This window comes from Marmota monax, unplaced genomic scaffold, assembly GCF_021218885.2.
Source record: "Marmota monax isolate L192 unplaced genomic scaffold, Marmota_monax_Labrador192_F-V1.1 WCK01_AAM20220418_F8-fsc00035, whole genome shotgun sequence".
NCBI lineage: Eukaryota > Metazoa > Chordata > Mammalia > Rodentia > Sciuridae > Marmota > Marmota monax.
The window spans coordinates 5,325,952-5,353,626 of NW_026691961.1; the positions used below are offsets into that span (position 1 = coordinate 5,325,952).

At 42.0% G+C, this 27,675-nt stretch overlaps 1 protein-coding gene across 1 annotated transcript; it reads right to left on the reverse strand.

The window, feature by feature from the left end:
- Window positions 1-27,639, reverse strand: Bfar (bifunctional apoptosis regulator). The gene is made up of 8 exons (XM_046440507.2): window positions 27,453-27,639; window positions 14,484-14,817; window positions 12,385-12,589; window positions 11,554-11,723; window positions 8,832-8,976; window positions 5,440-5,613; window positions 3,544-3,746; window positions 1-1,332 (listed from the first exon to the last, which is right to left on the reverse strand). The coding sequence occupies exons 2-8, from the start codon at window positions 14,741-14,743 to the stop codon at window positions 1,140-1,142; spliced, it is 1,350 nt and encodes a 449-aa protein (XP_046296463.1). The 5' UTR covers window positions 14,744-14,817; window positions 27,453-27,639; the 3' UTR covers window positions 1-1,139.
- Window positions 27,640-27,675: the final 36 nt, after the last annotated feature.

Here is a 27,675-nt window from a genome sequence, read left to right on the forward strand (position 1 = left end):
TTTATCTGTATAAAAATCTTTATTTTTATTTCAAGTAATTTCTCCAAACTTTAAGATGAAAAGTTTGAGTGAAATCTTCACTTAAGTGTGGAAGGGGTTAATGAATGGTTCATGGAGCTCCCCCACACTGTGGATGCGGGTTTTCCTCTCCAGGCAGTCCATAGCTCACACTTCACACTTGCAGTTTTCACACTGAGGAAAACAAAGGCAGCCCTTCCTCCCACTCTGTGTGCACAATTACAGCACTTGGTATAATTATGCCAGCTGCTCACATACCACAAGAGGTCAATAAAGATTACACATTATACAGTGTGAGGTCAATTTATAAAATGTTTCCTTCAATGCATGAATGCAGAGTCTACCCTGGATATTACAGATTAAATTCTGAAAAACAAAACAAAACAAAACCCCAAAGCAATGCCTTTAAGCAGCCTGATGCAGCTTAGCCTGAGGGGAGCTCTGGGTGCTGCCTGACAGCCACTCAAGCCCCAGCTCAGAGAAAGGGAGCCCCACCCCAAACAGAAAACAAACAAACCAACAATAACAATGACAAAAAAACAGTGAGGAAAAGCCGACCATCATTCTAATCTCAAACTGAATCATTTTAGAGGTTTCCTCTGAAACCCAGCAACTACCCAACCAGACAGAATTGTTGATTGGATTCTGGGTCCCCCCCCCCCCGCCCCTTTTTTTTTAATGTGTAACTTTTTATGCCTATGACAAAAACCCTATCTCTGTCTTCCTAAACTTGACATACAGGACAGGCCTGGCCCAAACAAGCCTGGTCTTGGCTCTAGGAACCTGTCATTAACTGAGGCAGGGAGGGAGATGCCGATGTGGTGGCCTTCTGACGTCACCCACACTGTGTCCTCTGAGGACCCTGAGTCCTGCCAGTCAGGTCCCTGTGAGGCGATGGCTGTGTGGGCCACAGACAGTCCTCCATGTACTGGGGTGTTAGCTTGCTGCCATGGTGTGCCACAGGCAGAGAAGAGAGGACCTGGTTGAAGCCTTTGTCATACAAAGCAGCACCTTGTTTACCATGGGTAGAAACAGGAAGTCTCCTCTTCCCTCACCCTCCAAAGCATCAGCTCAGGCACTGGGGAGACTGGAGGACCCACTCAGAGCCCGGACAGTGCCAGTCACAACACTTGCGTTTCCAGTCTTCGAACTTCCTTGACCACGAGATCAATGTTAATGATTGGGTTGAAATACAGGGCCCAGTAAAACAAACAGTTGCACACAAACTGGGGGATGAGGGGCCAGAACATGGCCACAAAAAGCCCCTGTGTTGACACTTTCCAAAAATGGCTCCACATCCTCTGAGGAAGTGTCCTGAAAAGAGAAGAGAAATGGTTCAGGGCAGTTCAGGTGCTCAAGGGCTCAGATCTGGGTTGCGCTCTCCACGTCCCTGGCCCACAGAGACCTTGTCTTCTGTCCCCAGGGCCTGAGACACACCTTTGCACAACCAACTCCTTTTTGGCTCCCAGGAACAGACTATGGGTGCTTCCTCAGGGCACTGCTGCCTGGTCCTCGCACCACACACCTGGAACCTGAGCTGTTCCATCGCCATCCCACTTCTATGTGTTTCTTTCTTTTTATTTATTTATTTTTAGATTTTTTTTTAGTTGTAGATGGACACAATACCTTTATTTATTTAATTTATTTTTGTGTGGTGCTGAGGATCGAACCCAGCGCCTCACACATTTGAGGCAAGTGCTGTACCACTGAGCCCAACCCCAGCCCTTCTATGAGTTTCTTAACATACATACTTTCTTTGCGAGGCTGTAGGTTCTTAGTATAGACTGTTGTATTTTTACCAAAAGATATGCAGGGTCCCACAGAGAGCCAGGGGTATAGCAGGGTCATGAATATGCATACTCTCTGCATGAATAAATGAGTTTGCTGAATAAAAATCCACGAGGGATTCCTGGCAGATTCCCAGAGCCATTTATTTGGCTGCTTCTGACTGATGATGTTGAGAATCCTGCAAGTCATGGATGTCGGGATGAAAGGAAGTAGCAGATATATTACTTCTGTCTACTCAGTATTTGTCCCCTTCTGGGAAAATCTTCTGAGTTTTGCTTTGGGGATATCTCCCTCCCCTAGTCTTCCTATTCTGGGTGGGCAGGGGGTACTGGAGATTGCCTGAAGCATGCCACACACTCTGCCACACCTCAGCCCTCCTTCCTCTATTCTTTCCATGTGGAATGATGGGTCAGAGTGGAACCAGCTACTAGCTGTGGGGTAAACACATGTCTGAGCCTGAACAAGGAAAGTCCTACACATGGGATCCAGGCTGGGCCAACCAGAGCAAAGGCACATGGGCTCTGAGACTTGTTACAAGTGTCACAGGGAAAGAAGGGCTTCCATCCCACCAGGGGGAGGCTGGTAAGGTGGTCCAACCAAAGTCTGGAGCAGCAGAAGGCTCTCATGTGAGAAGAGCCAATGACAGGCTAAATTACGGGAAAGAATAGCACCAGGAGAGGGAGACAGTCAGCCTGAGGACAGCACCTGGGTCTCTGGGGCCAATCCCACCTGCTGCCCTGAATGGGCACTTCCTTTTTAGGAAAGCCAATTTGGACTAGTTTTTGTCACTTGCAACCAGAGACTGTCTTGTCTAATGCTCTCATTTCCTGAATCAATCTAGAAGCTATTCTTGTCCCAGTTGGTGGCAGAGCATGGTCAGATGCATGCCTACAGAATTCCCTAACAGGTCTATGTTCTAACATACTACTGTTTTCCACAAAGGACCCTCTTCTTCTCACTTGCTTATTCCTTAATTAGTAAAATCCTTCACATATACACACACCCCATGGGAATTGTTGTTTGGATCTGGAATAGAATTAGAGACTCACAGGTTGAAGGCTTGGTTTCAGTGCAGCAATATTCAGAGGTGAGGCTTTTGGGAAGTGATTGAATCATGAGCTCATCAACAGATTAATCCATTGATGGATTCAGAGCTATTGGAGGTGGCAGAAATTATAGGAGATGGGACATGGTTGAAGGGTGAGTCCTTGGTAGCATGCCCTTGGGGTCTACATCTTGGCCTGGGTCCCTCTTGTCCTTGCCTCTCTCACTCTGCTTCCTGGCTACCATATGTGAGCAGCTTTTCTCAGCCACACCCTTCTACCATGTTGTTTCTGCCTCACCATGGGCCTGAGAGCAATGAAGCCAGCTGACTATGGCCTGAAACCATGATCCAAAATAAATCTTTCTTCCTTTAAGTTGTTTTTCTCCCTTAGGTATTTTGTCATAGCCACAGAAAGTTAAATAACAACATGATTTGTTATTATGTGGGAATAAGATATATAGGAAAACACTTTAATAACAATGAACACAAAGAACCCCCACCTCCTAAACAGGTGATTTTCCTATTCACTGCACATGCAGTATTTCTCAAACCAGAGTCTAAAGAGTCTTGGTAGAAGAAGGAATTTTTTTCCCTTTTCAACTATGTGAAATGCTTTGAAGACCTTTCTCCTACTTGTTGTTTCTTTCCCAGCCCTGTTGCTTCATCCCTCTTCTACATAGAAACACACTTACTTCAGCTCACTTCTTGACCAGATCCTCCAAAAAGAAAATAACTCCAAAACCGAGAGTAGCATAGCGTTAACAATGAGAAACCGTGATGTCCAGTAGTGGACCTCCAGCCAGTCCCAGGCAAATTCAGCAATCAGCTGGTATGGGAGGAAGGAGTATTTGACGAGGAATTCCCTCCACTGTTTCCAAGTGGGCTCTCTCAGATCCTCAAAAAAGAACACACCCAGTCACAAAAATCATGTGGACTGATTTTGACACGAGATTAATCAAGGAGCGTCACGTTTGTTAAAACACACACATACATAAGAACCTAACAATCTAAAATAATAATTTCAGCCATCAAATTCTCTTATAATAATGAACCTTAAAGAAGTTAATTGTTACCAAAAAGGTTGATCTGGGGTGCTTGTTACATAACGTGGAAGCTCAGAAGTTATATCTAGACAGGCATGTGTTATGAGCAATAGAGTAGAAATGACTTTAAATTAACCAGCGTTTTACTCTTTTGTCACTGTGTGGACAACTCAAAACACTTCCTAAATTTGACATCTTAGCTGTGGTAGAATGATAACAGAGCAGGGAAATTAAAAACAGACATCCACATACCTTAAGAAAGTAATTTTTTGGATTTGTGTGTGTGTTTTGCAATACTGGGGATTAAACTTGGGAACGCCTTATCATAGAGCTGTATCCCAGCCCTTTTTATTTTGAGAGAGGGTTTGGTTAAGTTGCTGGAATTACAGGCGTGTGCCACTGCACCTGGCTAAGTTTTCAATTATAAACATTTGCAAATAAAAAAGATAGCTTGTTGGGCTGGGGTTGTAGCTCAGTGATAGAGCACTGGCCTACAACATGTGATGCACTGGGTTCAATTCTCAGCACCACATAAAAATAAATAAAGGTATTGTGTCTATCTACAACTAAAAATATTAATAAAAAAATAGCTTGCTGACCAAGTATGGATTGATACAAATTGTTAAAAGGGAAACATTTTACAATTTCTGTGCTCCAAGTTGAGAGATAACAGCTGGAAACTGAGTATAGAGGAAATACTGTGTAAATTCATTACTCAGGTTTTAAACTACATTTAAGGACTGGGGGGTAGCTCAGTGGTAGAGTGACTGTGTAGCATGTGCAAGACCCTGGGCTAAATCCCTAGCACTGTAAAAAAACCTTTTAAAAACAAAACCTAAAAATTGCCTTCAAGGCTGAAGTCACTTGGGTGAAGTTAGTGTTTAAAAAGGTTCTTTGGAGATTTTGAAATTGTTTCAATATTGGACAGGTATGGATTATACATAACAATTCCTATACCCATGACACTTTTTAATACAAACAGATCAGAAGGATTAGCCCTATGGGAAGCAAAGCAAAGGACTACTCTCAAATGACCAACTAAACAGGGAGAAATCACCCTAGTGGAAGGAGTTCTCCAACAACTCTGAAAAGTCCTGTGGGCAAAACAGAAGAAATGGTTGCCTACTGTGGGTAGCCATCCTCAGGAGAGCCCTGAGGCCAGCAGATGTGACTAAGGTCAGCTGATGTGAGGACTCCCACCAGCCCACTGGGTGATGGCTTACTGTTCTGAGGCCATCAGAACAGTAAGGCACATATGAATCCTGTCTTGTGCAAGGACGGGTAACCATCCTTTTGGGGTCCTGTCAGCAGACAAGAAATTGCTTTTTTTTTTTTTTAAAGGAATATTTTAAGTCCAGAGGGTTACCCCTCTGGCTATGCAATGGAAAAAACTAAATGGGTTTCTGGGTGTGGGGAAAGTCTTACTTTACTTTCTTTGGCAGGGGCTCTCCCTGCAAAATTCTCTGAAGGCTAGTTATCGGTTGCTCTTCCTTGACAGCCTACAGCCACAGCTCCGATTCCACTCCAGGCACTCTGCAGACCTACCAGAAGCTTGGTGACGATGTCCTCCCCGGAGCTGTCTTCCTGCAGAGGGCAGATGGTGTGGATGAAGGGCAGGAAGGTATCTGTGTAGTCAAACAGGTACAGGTACAGCAGACCAAGTCTCGGGGAGCTCTTGAGGGCATACAGCAGGAACAGGGACCTGCCTGGGTTCACGGCCTGCAGAGGACAAGGCAGGCACAGGGCCATTACAACCACAGTGGCCAGCTCCCCACCTGTGCTCCTTCAGTGGTCTTGTGTCCTTTGCCATCAGCCTTTCTGCATGGTGTGCACAAACAATGGGTGAATGAATGGCAGGAAGAGGCCAAGTAATCCATCTGTTGGGCTACTCGGTAGAAAAATCCAATCTCTATTTGGGGCTGTTGAGAAGCTTAGAACACCTTTTGGGAAAGCAGTTTGGCAAAATATATCAGTCTTAAATGTTTAAGTTAACCAATCTGTAAGTGGGCACCACTTAATGAAAATAATCTTTTAACTAGAGAAGGCTTCACATTTCATGTTGCACTGTGTGTTAACAGTGAAAACCACGGATATCTGAGCCCTAAGCAAAGCACATGAGATATTATGCATGGAATTCAAATGTTCATTAAAATGTGAGTATGAGCCATTCACGGTGGCACATGCCTGTAATCCTAGGGATTTGGGATTGGCAGGAGTATCCAAGTGCAAGGCCAGCCTCAGCAATTCAGCAATAAAAAATAAAAAGAGTATGAGATGCTTTAGATAATGCTAACAAAGTTAGGTGAAAAAAGACTCATGGATATGTAGCAAAATGATCTTGCTGGTGTTAGCACCAGGACAGCAGGGTCTTACTAAGGTCTGTAGTCCCTTGCTGAGGAGCACCTGGCTTTCAACACACAGTCAATACATGTTTGTTGCATGAATCAACAAACAAAAGGGCTTTTTAAACTAGTCAGACTAGGAGAAAAGAGAACAAACTGCAGTGCTAATTGTGTTTGATTATGGGCAATTTCTTCACTTCTGTAAATCTTTCAAAATTTTATTATAGTGAATAAACATTTATTTTTTCCTGATTAAAAAACTTTAGAAATGATTCAACTTATTTGACTCTTAGTAGCATCAAATAAAATGGAGACTTAAGGGTGGGAGTTGTGGCTCAGTGGTAGAGTGCTTGCCTAGCATGTGCAAGGCCCTGGGTTCGATCCTCAGCACCACATAAAAATAAATAAAATAAAGGTATTGTGTCCAACTACAATTAAAAAATAAATGTTTTTTAAAAAATGCGACACTTCACCAAAGAAGATATAAGTATGGCAAGTAAGAGGTGAAAGATGGTTAATGTCATTGGTTTAATGCGTATTAAAATGACAGTAGAGACAACTGTACACCTATTAGAATGGAGAGTAGTGGGAGGGAAGATTTTCAAAGGGTCAGGAGGAAACTTCTGGGAGTGACGGACATATTGTATCTTTTTTTCTAGTCTTTCACTTGCCAGATACAGTGGCAGATGCCTGTGCCAAAATAAATTTCCCATTTGTTCTGGTTAATATTAAGAGCAGGTGTACATATTTTAATTAGGTGGTCACTGTGTGTTCATATTTAGAGGGTCAGAAATGTCATGTCAGTATTAAAAGCCATGCTAGGACCAATATTGGCTACATAAAGTCTATGGTTTAACTATATTAGCTGAATTAATAGTTTATGATAAAAAAGAAGTAGGGTTTTTTAAATTAAAAATAAACAATACAAAACAAACTTTCTACTTCAGGAACTCCATACCTGTTCTTTAAAAAGTTTGAAATAAGTTTTTTAAAAAGGCAATAAATGCACACAGTAAAAGTATTTTTTTTTTTTTCCTCAAATGATGCAGAGCTGATTAGCTGACAGAATTTCCCCTCCCATCTGATTTTATTCTCCAGACAAAGCCACTTTCAATAGTTGGGGGCTGGGAATGTAGCTCAGTGGGAGATGGCTTGCTTGGCATGCATGAAGCCTTATGTTCCATTCTTAGCATCAAAAACAGAAAAACAAAGTTTGGATATCTTTCTAGATTTTTCTATTATGTGCAAACGTATGTGTAGATACACATGCAGATATTTTCTAATGTGCTTTTCTTTTAGTTAGCAATACAAGTTGAACATCCTCTTCCTTCTTCATTTTTGCATTGTGGGTAGAACCTAGGGCCTCATGCATGCTAGACTCTACTCCCAAGCCACACCCCAGTTCTCCTCCCTCATTAGCACAGTCACCTCCTCCTTTATGAATGGGAGCTTGAATATCTGTGACTCATTTATTTAACCTATCCCTAATGATAGGGACTTGGGCTATTTTCTAAGTGCTGCCAACCAATGATGCTGCAATGAACAATTGCTGAGGTCATTTTACTGAGGAAGAAAGAGGCACAAAGAGTTGTGCGGGTACTTGCTTGTGTTCCTGCAGTCAGTGTGTCCTTGGGGAGCCTATAAGCCTCAGCAAGTGGCCCCAGAGTCTTGCTACATTCCAAATTCAGAGAAATGAAATGACAGATCAAGACCAGGTGCAGTTTAAATTGTAATGTTAATGATAAAATCCCCCCAGAGAATTGCAACTGTTCATGATCAACAGAACTCAGAGTGCCTCTTTCTTCGTATGAAATGTTCTCAACCTTGATAATGGCATAAGGGAAAAAAAGCCCAAGTCTTCTGACTAGTTTGTACTCTGTTCAACTTTGAGTGAGCATTTCCCCTCTAAGTTCATTGGCTGTTAGATATTTTTCTCCAAGATGTCTTTTTTAGGGTATGAGCTGGTACATTCCAGATATACTGTACTATACTCCCTTTACAGTACAGTAGTCACTAAATCCTGTCTGTGAAGAACCAGTTGGTACAGTTATGTTGAAGATCTATTTCTCAATGTCTAATAAGGCTGAAGATGGGCATTACTTGTGACCTAATAATTCTGCTCCTCAACATATATCATAAACTCCTGTACATAAGCCTAAGAACTTCCTAGGAGTGTCAGAGCAGAACTGCTTCTAATAGCAAAAACGGAAATTCTTGCAGTGTCCACGCACAAATCACCACACGTGTCCAATGGAAGACTGAACAAAAGAGAAAAAGAGCGGGAACTAGAGTCACAGAGACGGAAGCTACTTGCAGAAGGGTCTGCTCAAAATTCATACCTCTTGCATTAAGGTTCAAGCATGTAAAACAATGCTCCTGCTGCTTGTGGACACCACCATAGTAGACAGAAAGAAAACAAGCTCTGGAAGGATCCATGGCACCCACTGCAAGAGCACAGTTGCTTCTAGAGAGGGTGGGGTGCTAGGGACTTCAACTGTGCCTTTGCCATTTTCTTTCTTAAGTTAAGCATTGGGTATATACATGATTGCTATGTTGTACTCTATACTTTTTCTATTAAAAGAATAAATAGTTTACCTTATATTCCCAGAGATTCTGGGGGGGCTTCACACCTAGTGCCTTGACACGCTCCAGCTCCATGAGGATGGCTCTTCTGTGGCTGCTGTTTTCTATAGTATATGGTGCCCTTGAAAATTCTTCCTCTGTCAAAGTTAAAAGCAATCTGTGGAGGGGTGAGGTAGATTTCTCTTGAGATCACATACTGGAAGCAAATTTTCCACACTGAGTCCCAGTTTATCAATGACAACACTTTAAGCTTACATAGATGTAGTAGCGTTAATAACAGCAAATAACTGAATGACTACTATTTGCCAGTTACTATATAAAAATATATTTAAAAATTTCATAAATCATTACTGATACAATTTTGGGGGATCTCTTTTTTTTTTTTTTTTTTTTTGGTGCTAGGTATGAACCCAGGGGCACTTAGCCACTGAGCCACCTCCCAAGCCCCTTTTTATAAGAGACAGAGTCTTGCTAAATTGCTTAGGGCTTCACCAAGTTGCGGAGGCTGGCTTTGAATCTGTGATCCTCCTGCCTCAGCCTCCCCAGCCACTGGGATTACAGGTGTGTGCCATCATGCCCAGTGGGAAAAGAATTCTTTTTTTTTTTTTAAATATCTTTATTTTATTTATTTATTTTTATGTGGTGCTGAGGATTGAACCCAAGGCCTTGCATGTGCATGCTCTACCACTGAGCCACAACCCCAGCCCCAAGGGAAACTAATTCTTTTTTTTTTAGTTGTAGATGGACACAATATCTTTATTTTATTTTTTAATTTATTTATACATGGTGCTGAGAATCGAACCCAGTTCCTCACATATGTGAGGCAAGTGGTTCACCACTGAGCCACAACCCCAGCCTAGGAAACAAATTCTTTCTTTTCTTTTTTTTTTTTTTTAATGTTTTCATTTTTAGTTGTAAATGGACATAATATCTTTACTTTATATTTATGGTGCTGAGGATCGAAGCCAGTACTCCATGCATGCAAAGCAAGCATTCTACCACTGAGTCACAACCCCATCCTGGGAAATGAATTCTTAAAAATCAAATTAAAATGACTCCAAAGAGAGTCAAGTGTTAAAAACTCAGTGATGGGGAATGACTAAGGTGGGAGGTGGAGCAACAGGGCAATCTGGCAGCCTGGCAGACGCCACTCCTGACAGTGGCTAGTACCATCAACACCTGGTATTTACATAACCCCATACAGACACATGTATGTAAATAAATGAATGCACAAACATAAACATAGGTCTATTTAGTACAATTGTATTTTTAGTTTATGTAAAAAATTATATATATAATGGACACAATACCTTTATTTTATTTTTTAAAAAGTATGCTAGTTTTATAATCAGATTTTTTTCAGTGTTTATATCTATATAAACACTGAAAAAAATCTGAGGGTGGGGTGGAGCTTGTGGCAGAGTACAATGCTTAGCATGTGCAAGGCTCTGGGTTCAATCCCTATCACCCCTCACCCTCCAAAAATATTTTGGTCAGATATCTAGCAATATAATAACAGTAGTTTTCTCTGAAGAACAGGATTAAAGGATATTTTATTTTCAATATCATATAATCCAGGCTGGGGTTATGGATCAGTGGTAGAGTGCTTGCCTAGCATGTGTGAGGCACTGGGTTCAATTCTCAGCATCGCATACAAATAAATAAAAACAAAGGTCCATTGACACCTGAAAAAATAATTAAAAAAATCATATAACCCTATATTATTTTTTTTAAATGTATGCTACTTTTATAATCAGGAAGCAACAAAAAAATTAAAATGTCACTGACATAAAATAATATAGCCTCTGTGAAAAATAGTTAAAAACAGAGTTAGTCTATGACCCAGACATTCCACTTAGGGTATGGAAAATATATGTCCCCACAAAAACTTGCACATGAATCATCATGGCAGCAGTATTCATGATAGCCCAAAACAGAGTCAACCCAAATGTGCATTGACTGAAGAACAGATGAAGAAAATTTGGTCTATCCATACAATAAAGCATTTATTAGTCATGAAAAGGAATAAAGCACTAATATGTGCTACATCAGGGTGATCCTTGAAAACATCATGCTAAGTGAAAAGCCAAACACAAAAGGCCACATATTCTATGACTTCATTTACATGAAAAGTTCAGAAAAGATAAATCCATTTTTGGAGACAGAACATTGAACAGTGTTTTCCAGGGGATTAGAGAGGGAGAAATAAGGAGTCACTAAAGGATAGGAGCTTTCTTTTTGGGGTCAGGAAAATGTTCTAAAACTATACTGTGGTGATAGTTAAACCTATCTATGAATACATGGAAAAACTACCAACTGTATTGTATTCATTATAAATGGGTAAATTTGAGCTGGGGATAGAGTGGTTGCCTTGCACGCATAAGGTCCTGGGTTCAATCCCAGCACCACCACCCCCCCAAAAAAAAGAGGGGTGAAATTTATGACATGTATATTCTATCTCAATGAGGCCTTTTCTTTTTCTTTTGGTACTGGGCATTGAACTCAGGGTCACTCAACCACTGAGCCACATCCCCAGCCCTATTTTATTTTATTTAAAAACAGGGTCTCACTGAGTTGTTCAGGGTCTTGCTGTTGCTGAGGCTGGCTTTGAACTGGCGATCCTCCTGCCTCAGCCTCCCAAGTTGCTGGGATTATAGGCAGATGCCACTGTACCTGACTTCAAAGAAGCTTTTGCCAAAAATATCCATGGCATGTCAGAAAATATGCTCCTCACCTTCCATTCACTCTTTCAGACAAAAACCTGTCTCTGTAGAGAGAGGCCCATGGGCCCAGCTGCTCCAGCCAGAGGACAACTTCTTCCGCCGTCCATTTGGCCACAGTCTTATGGACCAGGAGGTCATGCTCAGATTCCCTGCTGCTCCAGTGATACACAAGCAGGACCACCTAGGGAAAGAGACAGGGACTTTAGAACAGGAGAGGCCAGTTTCTGAGTGTAGGAGCCTAGGACAGGGCTGGCAGGTGAGCCTGAAGGAATGATGCCAGCTGTGTACAGGGAGGAGGGACAATGCCACCACCATGGAGAACCGGAGGGCAAAACTGTCCTTGGACTCATGTCTCTGCTCACTGTGGAGCAGTGAGGGAACAGGGGTCAGAAGAGAACTGAGTGCAGGGTGCTTAGAAGCAGATGCATCCTTGACTCACCAGCAAAACTGACTTGTGCCTTTTCTATAGGAAAAACATTTAGGTCTTTGCAACATGGAACTTAAAAATACCTAATGAAGTGGTGTGTTCTTACAACTGCTTCAGCCTGCCAGACGTGGTCTCAAACTCCAGTTCTGCCACCTTTTTGCCCTGTGCCCTCAGTTGTTGCAGAGGTCATGAGGAGTACTGGACAGCACAGAGCTAACATTTACTGGGCACTATTATGTGGCCTACTTGAGTAAGCCACATTCCTGAAGAAATCACATGGCCCAGCAGGTTTCAATGTACACAGTGTGTTACACACGGTCACGTACGTCATCAGTCATCAATGGTTTACGAGAAATCAGAACTGACTGCAGTGGAAATGGGGGTGGGGAGCACAGAGGAACAGAGACAGACTTACTGCCACTCCAGTTAAAGCTGTGAGCACTCCGGAAAAGAACCCCCCTCCTCTCTGCTGATTCACTCGGCCCGTGTTGGGAGTTAAAGGGATCTGATCATTCCCATATTTTTGAAAGGCTGCGAGACTTTGGACTATGTCATTGTTCTGTTGAATGTCTTCAAATCTCATCCTAATAGCATCAGGAAATAACTTTTCAATGGCATCCCTACGGAGAAGAGAGGAAAATCACAAGACAAGTGTTTGATGAAATTAAATATAATGATGAAATTAAATATAAGGCCAAAATAAAACCAATAGCCAATATTTAATAATGATCAGATGCCTAGGAGAAGGACAAAAATACCTGCTATAGATCTGATGGTAAAACACTAGAAACAATTGCTAAATGGCCAGATGAGGTGGCACATGCCTGTAATCCCAGGGACTCAGGAGGCTCAGGCAGGATGATCACCAAGTTCAAGGCCAGCCTGGGCAACTCAGTGAGACACTGGCTCAAAAAATTTAAAAAAGAAATGGAAATCTAGCTCAGTGGTAAAGCCCTCCTGGGTTCAATTACCAATACCCTCCAAAACACAAAGACAAACAAAGCAAAACAGTGCTTGCCTCACATGCCACAAGCCCTGGGTTCAGTCCCCAGCCCAATAACAACAACAAAAAAATACTTTTAAACACATATGTGCTAATAGAAAATACAAATGTTTTCTCACTTCAGTGGCATACTATCTGGGTGGTTCTTCAATATACTGTTTTTATTCAATGTTATGTATGTCTCAAATTTATCTACCTTACAACTGAGCTGTATCCCCATACCCAAAAGTATTTTTAAAAATATGAAAGAAACAACAACTAAGTCATAAATAAAATTACTCTGGGGAAAAAGAAGAAAAGGTCTAAAATGGGGGAGAAAAGGCCAAAGGGGTCTTTGGCTTGATCGATAATATTCCAGTATTTCTCTGCTTAAAAGAATGAAAATAATGAATGTACATATGCATTACTTATGTCATTAAAGATTAGTTTGTGAGGAGGGAAAAAAGCAAAGTTCAGTAGGAAGAGAAGGCCCACACCAGGTTTTACGGGAGAGCTGGCTCTTTTCATTTTCTTTTTTGGTACTGGGGATTGAACTCAGGGGCACGTGACCACTGAGCCACATCCACAGCCCTATTTTATATTTTATTTAGAGACAGGGTCTCACTGAGTTGCTTAGCACCTTGCTTTTGAACTAGAGATCCTCCCGTCTCAGCCTCTTGAGCCACTGGGATTACAGGCATGCACCATGGCGGTCTGCTTCTTTTCATTTTTAATCACACAAAATCAGAGACCCATCCTTCTATTTAAGATTAACCTTTAGGTAAAGCAAAGTTGACAGGAACAGAAAAAAAAAGAGGATGCGGGGTTAATGATTTCATGAAGCATTCTGTTACTCTGTTGATATCAAGACAGCTGGACACACTGTTAAGGCTTCAGAAGAGGGGAATCCTGAGGAAGCCAGACAGGCCTGGAATGCCTCCCAGGACTTTATCACTGTAGAGAAGGAGGAGAGAACCAGCTACCTGAAAGGTCCTCCAATTGGCCATGTGTGAGAAACTCAATGTGATGATGGGCACAGAGTTTATTTAAAGATTCTGAAAATCAATATCAGTTAATCATAACTGTATAGTGTCACCATTTTGTCTATTAGGGTGTTCTCGGTAATAAAAAAAAAATCAGTAAGTATTATATAACATAGGACTATAAAGCAATGGTGTGACAACCGAATTTATTTCGTTTCTTCATTCAGAATAAATATAAACCAAGCTAGGCAGTGACTCTGGAAGGCCAGCCTCGGCAATTTAGTAAAACCCTGTCTCAAAACTAAAGATAAATAAATAGATAGACAGACAGGAGGGCAGTTTGGAATGTGGAATAAAGGATAGACCAATGACAGTCAGCTGTGTGGAAGGGAACTTGGATTTTCAGGTCCTGAGCTCCCTGACTCTCAGTCTAGCAGATCCAGAATGACCACCATGGACAGCTCCAAGCCTGCGGGCTTTACAAACATGCCCACTGCCACTAAGAAGCCACACTGCAGCAGCTGCGCTACCCAGGCAATCCCGACATACCTGAGGAGAATGTTGACTTTGGGGAAACCTTCCCATTTTTCTCTGCATTCTGGACACTCTGTTTTCTTTGAAGACACCCACCATAAAGCGAGGCAGTGCCGGCAGAAGCTGTGCCCACAGTTCAAGGTGGTCGGGTTAACCAGGATATCATAACAGCAATGGCAGGAAAATTCACTAACAGAAATCTGAGGGCCCATGCTTTTGAGAGGGTCATCTTCCAGGCCCACTGTGGTGGCATCGTTTTTCTGAGGCTCTTCCATCTTTCAGCAAATTCTGGGACCCACAGACACAGAAAACTTCAGACTTCGGAGATGGCAGCAAGGCATTATCAAATCTAGGGGAAAAAAGCAGTAAAAACACAACAAACAGTAGTTGTTGGAGGTTACTGTCACTATATTAAAGCTCTAACTTCTGCTTTTATTTTACTTATGTTTTGCAGTGGTGGGGCTTCATTGAACCCTGGGCCTTGCTCATGATAGACAAATGATCTATCATTGACCTATACTCTAGCCCAAAGCTCCAAATTTTATATTTTTGGGGATGCTGGGAATTGAACACAGGGCCTTTCACATGTTAGGCAAGTACTCTACCAGGGAACTACATTTTCTGTTTTATTCATCATAAGTTTCAACGTGTGATGAAGTATAGTTGTGGGTAGACCACAGAACTCAGGATCTTTTACTAATGTCCTTTCAAAATGTAGGGTGTTTTTTTGCCTCAGCATTCTCAGCTCCTCCATCATCCCATCCAATACTCACTCTCTTTTTTGGGGAGGGTGCTGAGGATTGAATCCAGGGGAGCTTGACCGCTGAGCTACATCCCAGTTCTTTTTATTTGGAGACAGGGTCTCAAGAAGTTGCCCACATACAACCTGTATGCGCTAGGATTACCTCAGGATTCCAATTACATTTCGAAAGTCCTTTCTAGGGTATGATTTTCAGTAACTAGCTTCTTGGTCCAATAAAATGTCTGGAGCTGGGAACAACACATCTACATCAAGTAAATGAAATACTTTGTCTACAACAACTTGCCTTTTTATGAGGCAATTATTATTTCATAAATTACTTGATTCCAGGGGCTCTAATTAGAGCAATTCCAGGGAGTAAGGGAAGCCCTGTTTTCAGGTGCCCTAGCCAGGCCAACTTCCCATGATTTGATATCCCCTCTTTCCCCAAATTAACCAGAACATGTGTACTCTGCCCTCTGGATTTGTCAGTTTGGTGCCACAGAAACACTCTAATGTTGCAAAATACGCAAACGTCAATGGAGCATTCTCTTTTCATGCTCATCTGGAGATCCCACGCAGCACGAAAGCAAAGGCCTTGGAGTTAGAACCTCAACTCCCCAGTTCTGTCTCTGCACAAGTGACCAAGGTCTCTGAGCCGTTTTCTCAACTGTGGAACGTGGCTAACAGTTCATGGACCTTCAAGCCTTCTTATGAGGACTAGACAGTAAAGAAAAGAGGCTAGGATGGCATACGGTAGAAACTGAGGCTAAAGAAATGATTGTTCTTACTCTTTCTGGTGTTGTGGTAAGAGTTTCTCCCTCTCATTATTGTGGCTTAAATTATTATTTTTAATGATTTTTAGTTATAAAATGACTGTGGAATCCATTTTGATAAAATAACACATGCATAGATTATATCTTATTTTAATTCGAACCCCATTTTGTGGATGTATACAATAGTGGGATTCACTTATTTTCATATATACATAGGAAAATTATGTCAGATTCATTCCACTGACTTTCCTATTCCTATCTCCCTTGCCTTCCCTTCATTCCCCTTTGTTTAATCTATTCTGTTCAATCTCATTATTGTGAAGAATAGACATCACTCTCCACCATCCACACTGGCCACTCCAAGCTTTGGAGTTACAGTGGTTAAGAACACAGGCCTTAGCTGGGTACAATGGTGTACACCTGCAGTCCCAGGAGGCTGAGGCAGGAGGATCAAGAGTTCAAAGCCAGCCTCAGCAACTTAGTGAGGCCCTAAGCAACTCAGCCAGACTCCGTTTCTAAATAAAGAAAATCTAAAAAAGGCCTGGGGATGTTGCTCAGTGGTTAAGCACCTCTGGCTTCAATCCTCAGTACCAAAAAACAAACGAATGAACAAAAAAAACCTTTGCAATTCTCCTGCCTCAGCCTCCTAGGTTGCTGGGATTTTAGTGGCTGTACCACTGTGCCCAGCTACTGAACTATTTTAAATTATAATGTGTGACTTTCATAATAATCACAATAATATTATACAAAGCATGTTATATGGCTTTAGGTCAAACACTAATGGGAGATTTCAACTCAGAGAATAAAACAAATACATTTTAAACTCAGTATTAGAAATGGGATAGAAGTCTCTCATCCAGTACTAAAAAGGTAAGTACCTAAGGTACTTATAAATTTCATAAATAATAAATAAATTTACTCAGTAAATGACGATAGTAAAAAGGGGCCCAGCCTTCTGTACAGACTCATTAAAAACTGTTCTTTTTGGAAGAGAGTCTTAAAAAATAAACATTTTTAACAAATTCTAGACTTACACACACACACACACACACACATCAGGTAAACTGTTGCCATTTATGGCATACTTACCATATGCCGGACAATCATATTATCTCATTATTCATGTTTAGGAACATTTAAAATTTTTCTAAGTGCTTCCCTTTGGGCAGCCTCTTCAAACTGCTAAGGAAGTGGAAGATATCTCATAAAGGTTTTAAAAAAGAGAATTACTTTGATACAGTAGTTCCTTTATTGTGTTAATATTGGTGAAAGAACTACCACATGGAGAGCATTATCATAGGAGATAATAAAGAGAACACACTATTCCTTGGGCTGGGTCCTGGGCCAGTCCTTGAGATATATGTAGGGGCATGTGTGGATTTGTGTCAGAGGGATGGTAGAGACTTCTGTGCAAGGGCTGGGCCTGCTTAGGGCACCGACTGTGTCTTCACTGAAAGCACGAGAGACACAGCTGAGCTCCAGTGCTGCTGCAGGGTCTCCTGTGCCAGGTTAACTAGAGGTGGGCACATAGGAGAGCGATCAGTGAGGCTGCACTTCAGGAGGATAAATCTCATTGAAAAGGGAAGAGGGTCTGGAAACAAGAACAATAATTAGGGAAAGTTAGAAATGAGGTGTTACCGCTTCTGGGACAAGGCAGCAAAAAAGAAAGCCTGGGGGCTCGGGATGTAGCCCACGGGTAGAACATTTGTGCAGCATGTACAAGGCCCTGGGTTCTATCCCCAGTTCCAACAAAAGCCCAAACCCAAAGGAAAAGAAAGAAAAAAGAAAGAGATGAATCTATTCAAGAAAATAGTTTATGGGCTTTAGTGACTAGAGAAAGAATGATCAAAGATGGTGGCAAGGTTTCAGAATGAGGGAGGAAAAACTGTACTTCTGATAGAAATTCAGTTAATGTAAACAAATTGGTGTCAGTCTTGGAAATATAACTTGAATTTTAGAAAAGTTGAGAGTTTGAGGTAATTACAAGACCCCAGGTAGAAATGTCTAGTGAGTAGCTAGAGATAAAAAACTGCAACTGGGAATGAGAATGAGACTAAATCTATGGATGTCAGCTACTTGCAGGGAATTATAAACAATGTATATTGAAATTCATTTCTCATGAAGTACCCTTTTAAAAACTAGAATACACTAGCAGTTCCTCACCTACCAGATCCGAAAGTTTATTTTTCGTGGGGGAAAACAAATCCCACACTGACATCAAAGGTGTACTTCATAAATTTTATTTTGCAAAGCTGGGAGTGGCCATTAACTATTTTTTTAAGTGCAAATGAGAAGCTGCACCGACTTTGAGCTCTTCTGAGTTCTGCTAGTTTCATTTTACTAAAAACACAAAAACTAAAAGCTAACAGAGAAAGAGTACACATCCTTTGTCAAATTCAGTTGTTCTTTCCCACTCCTTCTGTTTGGATGTATTGGAGTCATTTCTACTAATGAAAGAAAGTAGTACTTTCAAGAGGAGGAGCAAGCAGGCCTCTTAGTGATAAAACCTAGCTTGGACACTAGAGTTACAAGCTATTGTGTTCTGACTTGGGTAAACACACCCTAGTTCCTTGGCAGTGCTTAACAGTCTCTTTGAGGAGAAGGTCCATTCATCCTGAGGATGTTTACAGCTGTTCTCTGCAAATGTGAGCAGCATGGCAGCAGCTCTTCCTGAGTTATTTCAGAAGAAGCATGTTTTAAAATGCTACTCTCTGCTGCTATTCTTCTCCCCTGTCTTCCCTTTGTCTCAAAGGCTTTGGAGAAGACTGGGGAGACTTTGGTAGGACTGGGAGAAAGAGAATCATTCCATTCCCACCCTGGTGCCCTGTTCACATGGATACACTGCTGTTTATGAAATCAGCAGCATTCACCACCTAGGGCAAAACTAATGTGTAGGATTCCTGAGTTTGGGAAAGTCTACAAAACAAGAAACTGAAGCAAGTTTCACATGCTAGGCTGAACACCACAGGACTGCAGCAAAAGCACAGTTGCTATGAGGCTGAGCCACTCAAAAGGTTTCTGATTTTATGGTGGGTCCTTATCTGCCCAAGAGCTCTTTAGGTTTGACTTCCATGCCCTGCCTAAATGCAAGGCATTTCCTTGGCTGGAAATCTGGAGATTTTACTAGATTCTTAGAAGGGACCATGACACAGATTAAGTTAAGAACTACTGACATTCCCTGTGATAAAAGGTTCCTAATGAACTACCCTCTCCTGCCTCCTGAAGTGGTTACAACGGACCAGGTGAGTCTTTCACAGTGATACAACACCTGCCAGGGGCACCCATCCTCTGGGTCCCGGACAGTCTCCCACCAGTAGCCACCACCAGCCTGGGACAGTGTTCAGCCTGTAAGCAGCCTTTGTTTATTGGGGTGTTCTCTCTTTCTTTCTTTTTTGAAGACTGGGTCTCATTATGGTGCCCAGGATGGCCTCCATGGGTTTAAGTGATTCTCCCACCTCAACCTCCTAAGTACTGGAACTACAGGTGTGTGCCACCACATCTGGCTTCTTATTTTTTAATTGATTTTGGTACTAACATTAAAAAAAAAAAAAAGCCTGGGTTCATATGTCAGAAGATTGACAATGCTGGGGTCTAGTTCTGCATGATGGAATCAGTCAGAGCGGAGAAACTCTGGTCCCTCTATCAGGGCACGCCAGATGCAGTGGCTCCACTCCTCTCCTCTCTACCTCGGCTCTGTCACTTCCCTGACCTTCCCTCGAAGGGACCATGACACAGATTAAGTTAATGTGAAATTCACACAGTGTGCTGCCTTCAGAGTCGATGGATGGTACACGACTGTTTCTGGGCTATCTGGCTTTAGGCCAGTCAGCTTTTGGAGTTGTCAGTTCATAGATTTTCCTGTCTTCATCTGTTGCCTGCTTGTGATTTATGTCTGAGACAATGGCTGCCAATGACGTCTTTCATGCCTTTTTCTAAATTACCACTTTGATTCCATTTTGGAGCCAGAGGCCAGAAAAACCTGCTCTGTAGTAGATGGTGTGTGAAAGGCGCTGAATGAAGCCCCAGAGAACAGTCTCTAATGACTTGGGCCCTTCCAAGCTGTCTATCAACATGACCTTTTCTATGTTTTCCCAAAGACATACCTGACAAGGTACAACTACCTGAACATCTGTGAAAGAAAAGGCTAGGACACACACGGTCTCCCAGTAATGCTATGTCACCAGGGAACTGGGACCAAGTTGGCTGTTCCCTCCTTGGAAGGAAAGTTGTTTTCCTGGCTTGCTCGAATGCTCATCCACAGGTTTATCTGGAAGGCTCCTATCCCAAAGGAGGTGGTGGCACTGCTGTTACCTATTTGCTTCTTTAGTCACCCATTAAGGAAAGTCATTACCATTTTGGAAAATCAATTAGCAGAATAATTTTTATTGTACTTATCAAAAAAGAATGCATCTGAGTTTAAGTCAAGAATTTTTTTATACCTAAATTTATAAAGATTGCATTAAGTAACAAATGTTAATTCTTTAGAAATTATAATCTTCACACCACTTGGTTTGGCAGATTATAGTTCTACCCTTTCATTCGACATACATTTATTGTGACTATAGTACACGACTAATATTTAGGAATAACCCTTTTTTAAAAATAATTTTTTATCTTTATTTTATTTATTTTTATGTGGTGCTGAGGATCGAACCTAGGGCGTCGCACGAGTTAGGCAAGTGCTCTACCACTGAGCCACAACCTCAACCCTAGGAATAATCCTTTTAAGAGCTAACTTTTAGGATTCTGGTCTGAACAATATAATCTCAAACATTTTTTTACAAAGATGTTTAGTGCATAAATAAAAAGATCTTGTTCTGGGGATGTGGCTCAGCAGCAGAGCATGCTCAGAGTCCTGGGTTCAATCTCCAGCACCACACATAAAACAAAACAGAAAAAAAAAATTGGCTTCTGTGGGCTTCTAGTTACATATTACCTAACAACCAGAGAATAATGTCAATTGTTAATATTATTAAGCCCCATAACTTGAAAGGCATAATCCTACAGGATAAGTACCACTACCATTTCCATTTTTCAGAGACAACTGAAGCCTAATTAGTAATGGGGCAAAGTCAGCTTTAGATCATGGTCTGACTTAAATCCTTCATTAGCCAATGAAGTATTATTAATACTTATGTGTTCAAGGGACTCATTTATTCCTTTTTCATCTAGGCCCTATCAGAGAGCTGCTACTACACAGTTGAGAAAAACAAACTAGAGAAAACAAACTAGGATTTGACAAAATTGTGGCTGTTCGGGTTAGCAGGCTGTTGTATGCAGAAACATTTACAATAGGAACAGGAGGAGGATGGGTGGGGGAACTACTATTTCTGGCACTCTAGGTCCATTTCTGGGGACACCACTATAAACAGGGGTGGAATACGTCAGACATTATTAACTGTCCAAAGAGTGCTAACCCTTTGCTAGTGACTATGAAATAAAAAGTAAAATAATCGTGCCCAAATGTAAGTAAGGTAAGGGTCAGCAATGGCAATAAGAAGGCCGGATGTGGGGGCGCACACTTGTAATCCCAGGACTGGGAAGGCTAAGGCAGGATAACCAAAAGTTCAAGGTCAGCCTCAGAAACTTAGTGAGACCCTGTATTAAAACAGAAACAAAAGGTCTAGAGATGTGGCTCAGGGGTTAAGCACCCTTTGATTCAATCCCCAGTACCAAGGAGAAAAATGAAAGGGAAAAAAAAGAAGGGAAGAAAGAAATGAAGGAGTGGCAATACGAAGAGAATATTACTATGTGTATTTCCTGCAGCCAGCAAAATTGGTTCTTCCACTAATTCAAGAGTTGCATGAAATCTTGTATATTTTTAATTCCAAAAAGATTTTCTTTCTGGACGGGGTCAGAAATCACTAGGCCAAAGGGAGCTAGCTCCTTTGGATGTTGACTTGCTGCCTGAACTTTGAAGCCCTGTGATTTATTACCTTGAATGGGGTTGGGCAAGATGAGGGCAGACTGAGAAGGGAATCTTGGCTCTCTCTGTGCCTGTCTTCTTGAGTTTGTTAGGTGGCATATAATCAAGGAACTCTCCAGTAACAAAATCCTGTGGATGGTCAACAACTCCGAAAGGTATGAAAACTACTGTGGCTACCAAGTAACACATACCTTAACTCTAGGTTTAAAAATATTCTGTTACAACTAACATAAACACGCAACCTTTAAAAAACAATATGTAACCTTTTCACATTCAGCTCACTGCTACACTGTTTTTAGGATCCCATCTTGTGGTTGTATACAATGTAGAGTTTCACCAGTACTGCTACAATTTTTGCATAGTACTATTTTAGCCCTGTTTTTGCCTCCTCATCCAAACCCTGGCTCCTTGAGGTCAGGAACAAAACCACAGAATTCTATCAATACACCTGACAGCAGGTGGCACAAAGCTGGACTCTAGTTATTTGCAGCTGAAAATCAAATCAACAAATATTTGGCGGTTGAGGGTGTAGCTCATGGTTAGATTGCTTGCCTAGCACGCACCAGGTCATGGGTTCGATTTTCAGCATTCCAACACATAAAGAAACTAAAGAGAAGGCCTAGCTCACAGTGGTGCCAATAAATATATATATATATAAAAAAATCTACTCCTTATAATGGTAGCTCTTAAAATCCCATCAGAATCACTTGGGAATTTTGGTGAACTAAAACTAGAGTAACTTAGGAGCAAGGCAGAAGAAAGGGGAGCAAGGCAAAGGAATTCATAATTATCCTTTGCTGTCCTAGGAGACTGGATCTGTGGACACTCAAGTCCCTTTTATAAAATGGCATCGTATTTGCAAATAACCGATGCACATCCTGCTGTATTCCTTAAATCATCTCTAGAGTACTTGGAAAACCTATTACAATGTAAATGCTATGCAGATAGTTATTATACTGTATTTTTTTTGGTACTGGGGATTGAACCCAGGGCTCTTTAAACACTGAACAGCATCTCCAGCCCTATTTTATATTTTATTTAGAGATAGGGTCTTGCTAAGTTGCTTAGGGCCTCGCTAAGTTGCTAAGGTTGTCTCTCAACTCTTGATCCACCTGCCTCAGCCTCCCAAACTGCTCGGATTACAAGTATGTGCCACTGTGCCTGGGTGTTATGCTGTATTTTTTTTTTAAAGTTATACATGGACACAATATCTTTATTTTGTTTATTTATTTTTATGTGGTGCTGAGGTTCGAACCTAGTGCCTCACATATGCTAGGTAAGTGCTCTGCCACTGAGCCACAACCCCAGGGCTATACTGTATTCTTTAGGGAAAAACAAACGTATATACATGCTGAGTACAGATATAACCACCATAAGCCTAACTACACTGATGCATGAACAATATAAGAGACAGACAATGCTTCCAAGGGGCACTGGAAAGAAATTACAGATCTGTGAAATGCAAGGGGCTACGGCAGGGTCTGCCTGCACATCACTTCATTCACAGGGATTCAGCACAGTGCTTGGCATATGGCAAATTCAAGTTTTACTTTTTGGAACTTTCTGAAATTTTATTTTTCTGATTTTTTTTTTTTTTTTTTTTTAACTAGGAATTGAACTCAGGGGCACTTGACCACTGAGCTACATCCCCAACCCTAATTTTTTTTTTCCTCAAAATTTTTTGATCTATGGTTGGCTGAATCCGTGGAGGTAGAATCCATGGTTATGGAGGGTTGATCATTTCATTTCACTGTATTGGGGATTGAACACAGGGACTTGTTCACCACTGGGCTACATCACAAACCCCCCACCTCTTTTTAAAAATTTTTTTCTTTTTTTTTTTTTTGAAGTTGTAGATGGACAGCATGCCTTTATTTTATTTATTTTTAAGTGGTGCTTAGGATCGAACCCAGTGCCTCGCACGTGCAAGGCAAGCGCTCTGCCACTGAGTTACAGCCCCAGCCCCCCAAGCACTTTTTGAACTTTATTTTGAGATAGGATCTTTCTCAGTTGTCCAAGTGGGTCTTCAGCTTGCAACACTCCTGCCTCACCTGACCAAGCAGCTGGGATTACAGGCATGCGCCACTTTGCCTGATTATACATTTTAAACAAGTCCTTCTGGAGATTATTATAGGCATTAAAGTTTGGAAATTAGAGAGCTGTTTCAAAGAACCACTTATATGCTTACATATGTTTCTGACAAGATATGAACAAAATAAAGTTTGAATAACACTTCCAATGTCTCTCCTTGCTAACTACTCCTCTCTCTTCTTCCTGGAGCAAACTCCCAAAACAACATTCCCAGGAAGCCCTTACTGTGTGCAAAATCTTCCCTACTACAGGAAATAAAAACTCATAGTTGTAAGCTGGTTATTGAAGAATCTTTATGGTCAGCTAGCAATCAACATAAGTTTTCAAATTTTGGTTCTGAGGATTGAACCAAGGACCTTGAGCATGTGAAGCACGTACTCTATACCTGCAGCTCCAATCAATATAACTCTTCAACTGAACAGCCCAAACTCTGGAGCCAAAAAGCTGAGTTAAAAATGCCAGCTCAAAGAGCCCACAGGATGGGAGAAATCTTTGCTAGCTACTCTTCTGATAGGGTATTAACATCTAGAATATATAAAGAGCTCACCCCCCAATCAAATAATCTAATTAATAAATGTGGAAATGAATTAAACAGACACTTCTTAAAGAAAAGAGATACAAATGGCTAACAAATATATAAAAAAAAATGTTCAACATCATTTGCAATTAGGAAAGGGCAAATCAAAACTACGCTGAGGGGCTGGGGTTGTAGTTCAGTGGTAGAGTGTTCACCTCACATGTGGAGGGCACTGGGTTCCATCCTTAGCACCACATAAAAAATAAAATAAAGGCATTGTGTACATCTACAACTGAAAAAATATTTAATAAAACTACACTGAGATTTTATCTGAACCAGTCAGAATGGCAGTCATCAAGAATACAAATAATAAAAAATGCTGGAAAGGATGTGGACAAAAAGGAACACTTTTACAGTGTTGGTAGACTGTAAATTAGTACAATTGCAATGGAAATCAGTATGGAGGCTCCTTAAAAGACTAGGCCTGAAACCACCACATGACCCAGTTACGCCACTTCTCAGTATTGACCCCAAAGAATTAAAGTCATCTTACTACTGTGATACATGCACACCCATGTTTATAGCAGCACAATTTACAATAGCCAAACTATGGAACCAACCCAGGGGTCCATCAATGGATGAATAAAATAAAGAAAATGTGGAATATAAGCTGGCGTAGTGCCACAGGCTTGTAATCCTAGCAGCTTAGGAGGCTGAGGTAGGAGGATTACAAATTCAAAGCCAGTCTCAGCAACTTAGTGAGACTCTGTCTCTTAAAACAAACAAACAAACAAACAAACAACAGCAAAAAAAACTGGGGATGTGGCTCAGTGGTTAAGCAATCCTGGGTTCAATGCCTAGTACCACCCCCAATTCCTGCCCCCAAATGTGGTATATACACACAGTGGAGTTTTATTCAGCCATTTAAAAAAAATGAAATGGCATTTACAGGAAAATGGATGGAAATAGAGACCATCACATTATAGGAACCAAGTCAAACCAGAAGATTAAGGGTCCTATGTTTTCTCTCATATGCAGAAGCTAGAGAGGAAAAAGGAAAACAAAGGTGGGGGTAGATCTCCTAAAAATCAAAGAGAGATTAGTAAGAGAAAGGGACCTAGGGGTGGAAGATGGGGAGGGAGAAGGAAATGCTGGAAAGTGATATTGGCCAAATTATATTGCTATTATGTGCCTGTACGAATAAGTAACAAGTCCCATGAATATGTACAACTATAATGCACCAATAAAAATTGTGAGAAAAAAGTCCTGGCTTAACCAATTATTAGATGCATGACTGGAAGCAAATAACTTCACCTCTTCTATCTCATATGCCTCATCTATAAAATGGGGATATTAATGGTACCTGCATGAAGGGGCTGTAAAAAGGATTAAAATGATCAATATATGCACAGCACTCAGAATAGTGCCTGGCATATAGAAGTGTCATGTAAGTGTTAGTTATTACTATTACTGTAATTATCCTTTACTACTTCCCTGTTCACACATTGCACTGTGGGCTCACCTATTAATTCCTGCTTCTTGGGCATTTTTCTATACTTTCATGTTCTTCCCAGAATCTGTAACACAGCTCCACACCATGTCTGGGGTCAAAGGTATCCGATAACAAAACCTAAATGAAGTCTTTAATGACTAACTCCTCCAATATCCAAATTAATCTTTCCTGCCTCTGAGCATTAGTGAAAATGTGTGTGTGTGTGTGTGTGTGTGTGTGTGTGTGTGAGAGAGAGAGAGAGAGAGAGAGAGAGAGACTTCTCTCATCTCTTGGACTATAATTTCCCTAGAAGGGTGGTAAAATCTAAACAGTGTGCTTTCAGGAGTGAGATCTATCTGGATTCCAAATCTGGTCACCATTTATTCTCCCCGAGCCTCATCTCCCATTTATCAGTTCAGGATAACATCAATTTTGAAAGGTCGTTGGTAAGATTAGATGTCAAGTTGTACCCAAGATATTTAAAAGGGCACAAGCATCCTGGATAAGTAGTTTTTCTAAACAAGTTTACTAACATGCCAAGAGAAACAAAGCACAGCAGTCAGGACACATGCAGGCTGGCTATTTACAAAACAGCAGTGACAAGAAGAAAAATCTCATTGGCACGTGCAGTCTGCACATGCTCTGGATTGTGCCTGAGGATGAGAGCAAATCTTCTTCGTATTGGCCTTACAGGGAGTGACGTTAGGGCCACCCAAAGGACCGACCAATGGGCTTTGGCGGGCAGGACCCAACGGCGACAGTTGAGGGCATGATAGCTTTTGGCTCTCACTTTCTCTTTTCCACCAAAGTTGGGGGCTGTTTCTTAACCCGCCAAAGATCCCCAATTAGACAACAACCGGACTCATTTGTGCCTTCTTTCTCCCCTCTACCGTTTAAAAAATTTTTTAGAGGAAACTGCCTTTTGCACAAGTTCATATTTCTGAGTCGTGAGGCTGGGGAATCAGGAGCTAGCCCAGGTCCGGTATGATTCTGGGGTTTCATTTTCTCCTTTCTGGCACTTAGGTTACTCAATTTTAAAAGAGGGAAACACCTCTCCGTGTCGGGGCAGTAAAGTGCCTGGCAACCAGACCCGTCTAGCGGGCGGTCGCAGGCTGTGGCTCGCGCTGTTGGCGGCCAGGCGTGCAGAGGAGTGGAGGCGACGCCCCCGTCCTCTTACCCGCGGAGCCCGAGGGGACGCGGGCGAGGCCCAGCGACCCGCGTGCCCACGGACGAGATGAGAAAGTCGGCCAAGCGGGGGTCTGCCGCCCGGTAGCCCGGACACAGGCTGCCGGGGGGCCCGGCCTGGGTGAGGAAAGGCCCGCGTGCCTCTTCCGACCCACCAGGGCAGCTCGGCCGACGAGGTCCCGGTCCATCCTCCACACCACGCCCCGAAGACCAGCACCGGGCCGCCCCCTCGCTGTTCCCAGCGCTGCGGCAGCTTACCATTCTATTCGCCCCGGGACCGATCCGGCCATCGCCCCCCGCACCGACCCCCGCAGAAAAGGAGGAGGAGCTGGACGCTTCACTTCCGGAAGCCACCGAGGACCGACTGCGGAGGGTACCCCTGGCCCGCGACCATAGAGGAGAGGCCGCACTCATTTCCCAGCCCCCTCAACCCCGCGACCTCCCCGCTGCCTAGAGCGGCCACTCCCGGGTGAGGACGTGG

Excerpts from the sequence above, each read along its gene's own strand:
- Bfar (XM_046440507.2), bottom strand. The coding sequence starts at position 14,743 with ATGGAAGAGCCTCAGAAAAACGATGCCACCACAGTGGGCCTGGAAGAT. Across the intron at positions 12,590-14,483 it reads AAAGTCAACATTCTCCTCAG|GGATGCCATTGAAAAGTTAT; the intron begins GTATGTCGGGAT and ends TCTTCTCCGTAG. Across the intron at positions 5,614-8,831 it reads AGAATCTCTGGGAATATAAG|GCCGTGAACCCAGGCAGGTC; the intron begins GTAAACTATTTA and ends TGTCCTCTGCAG.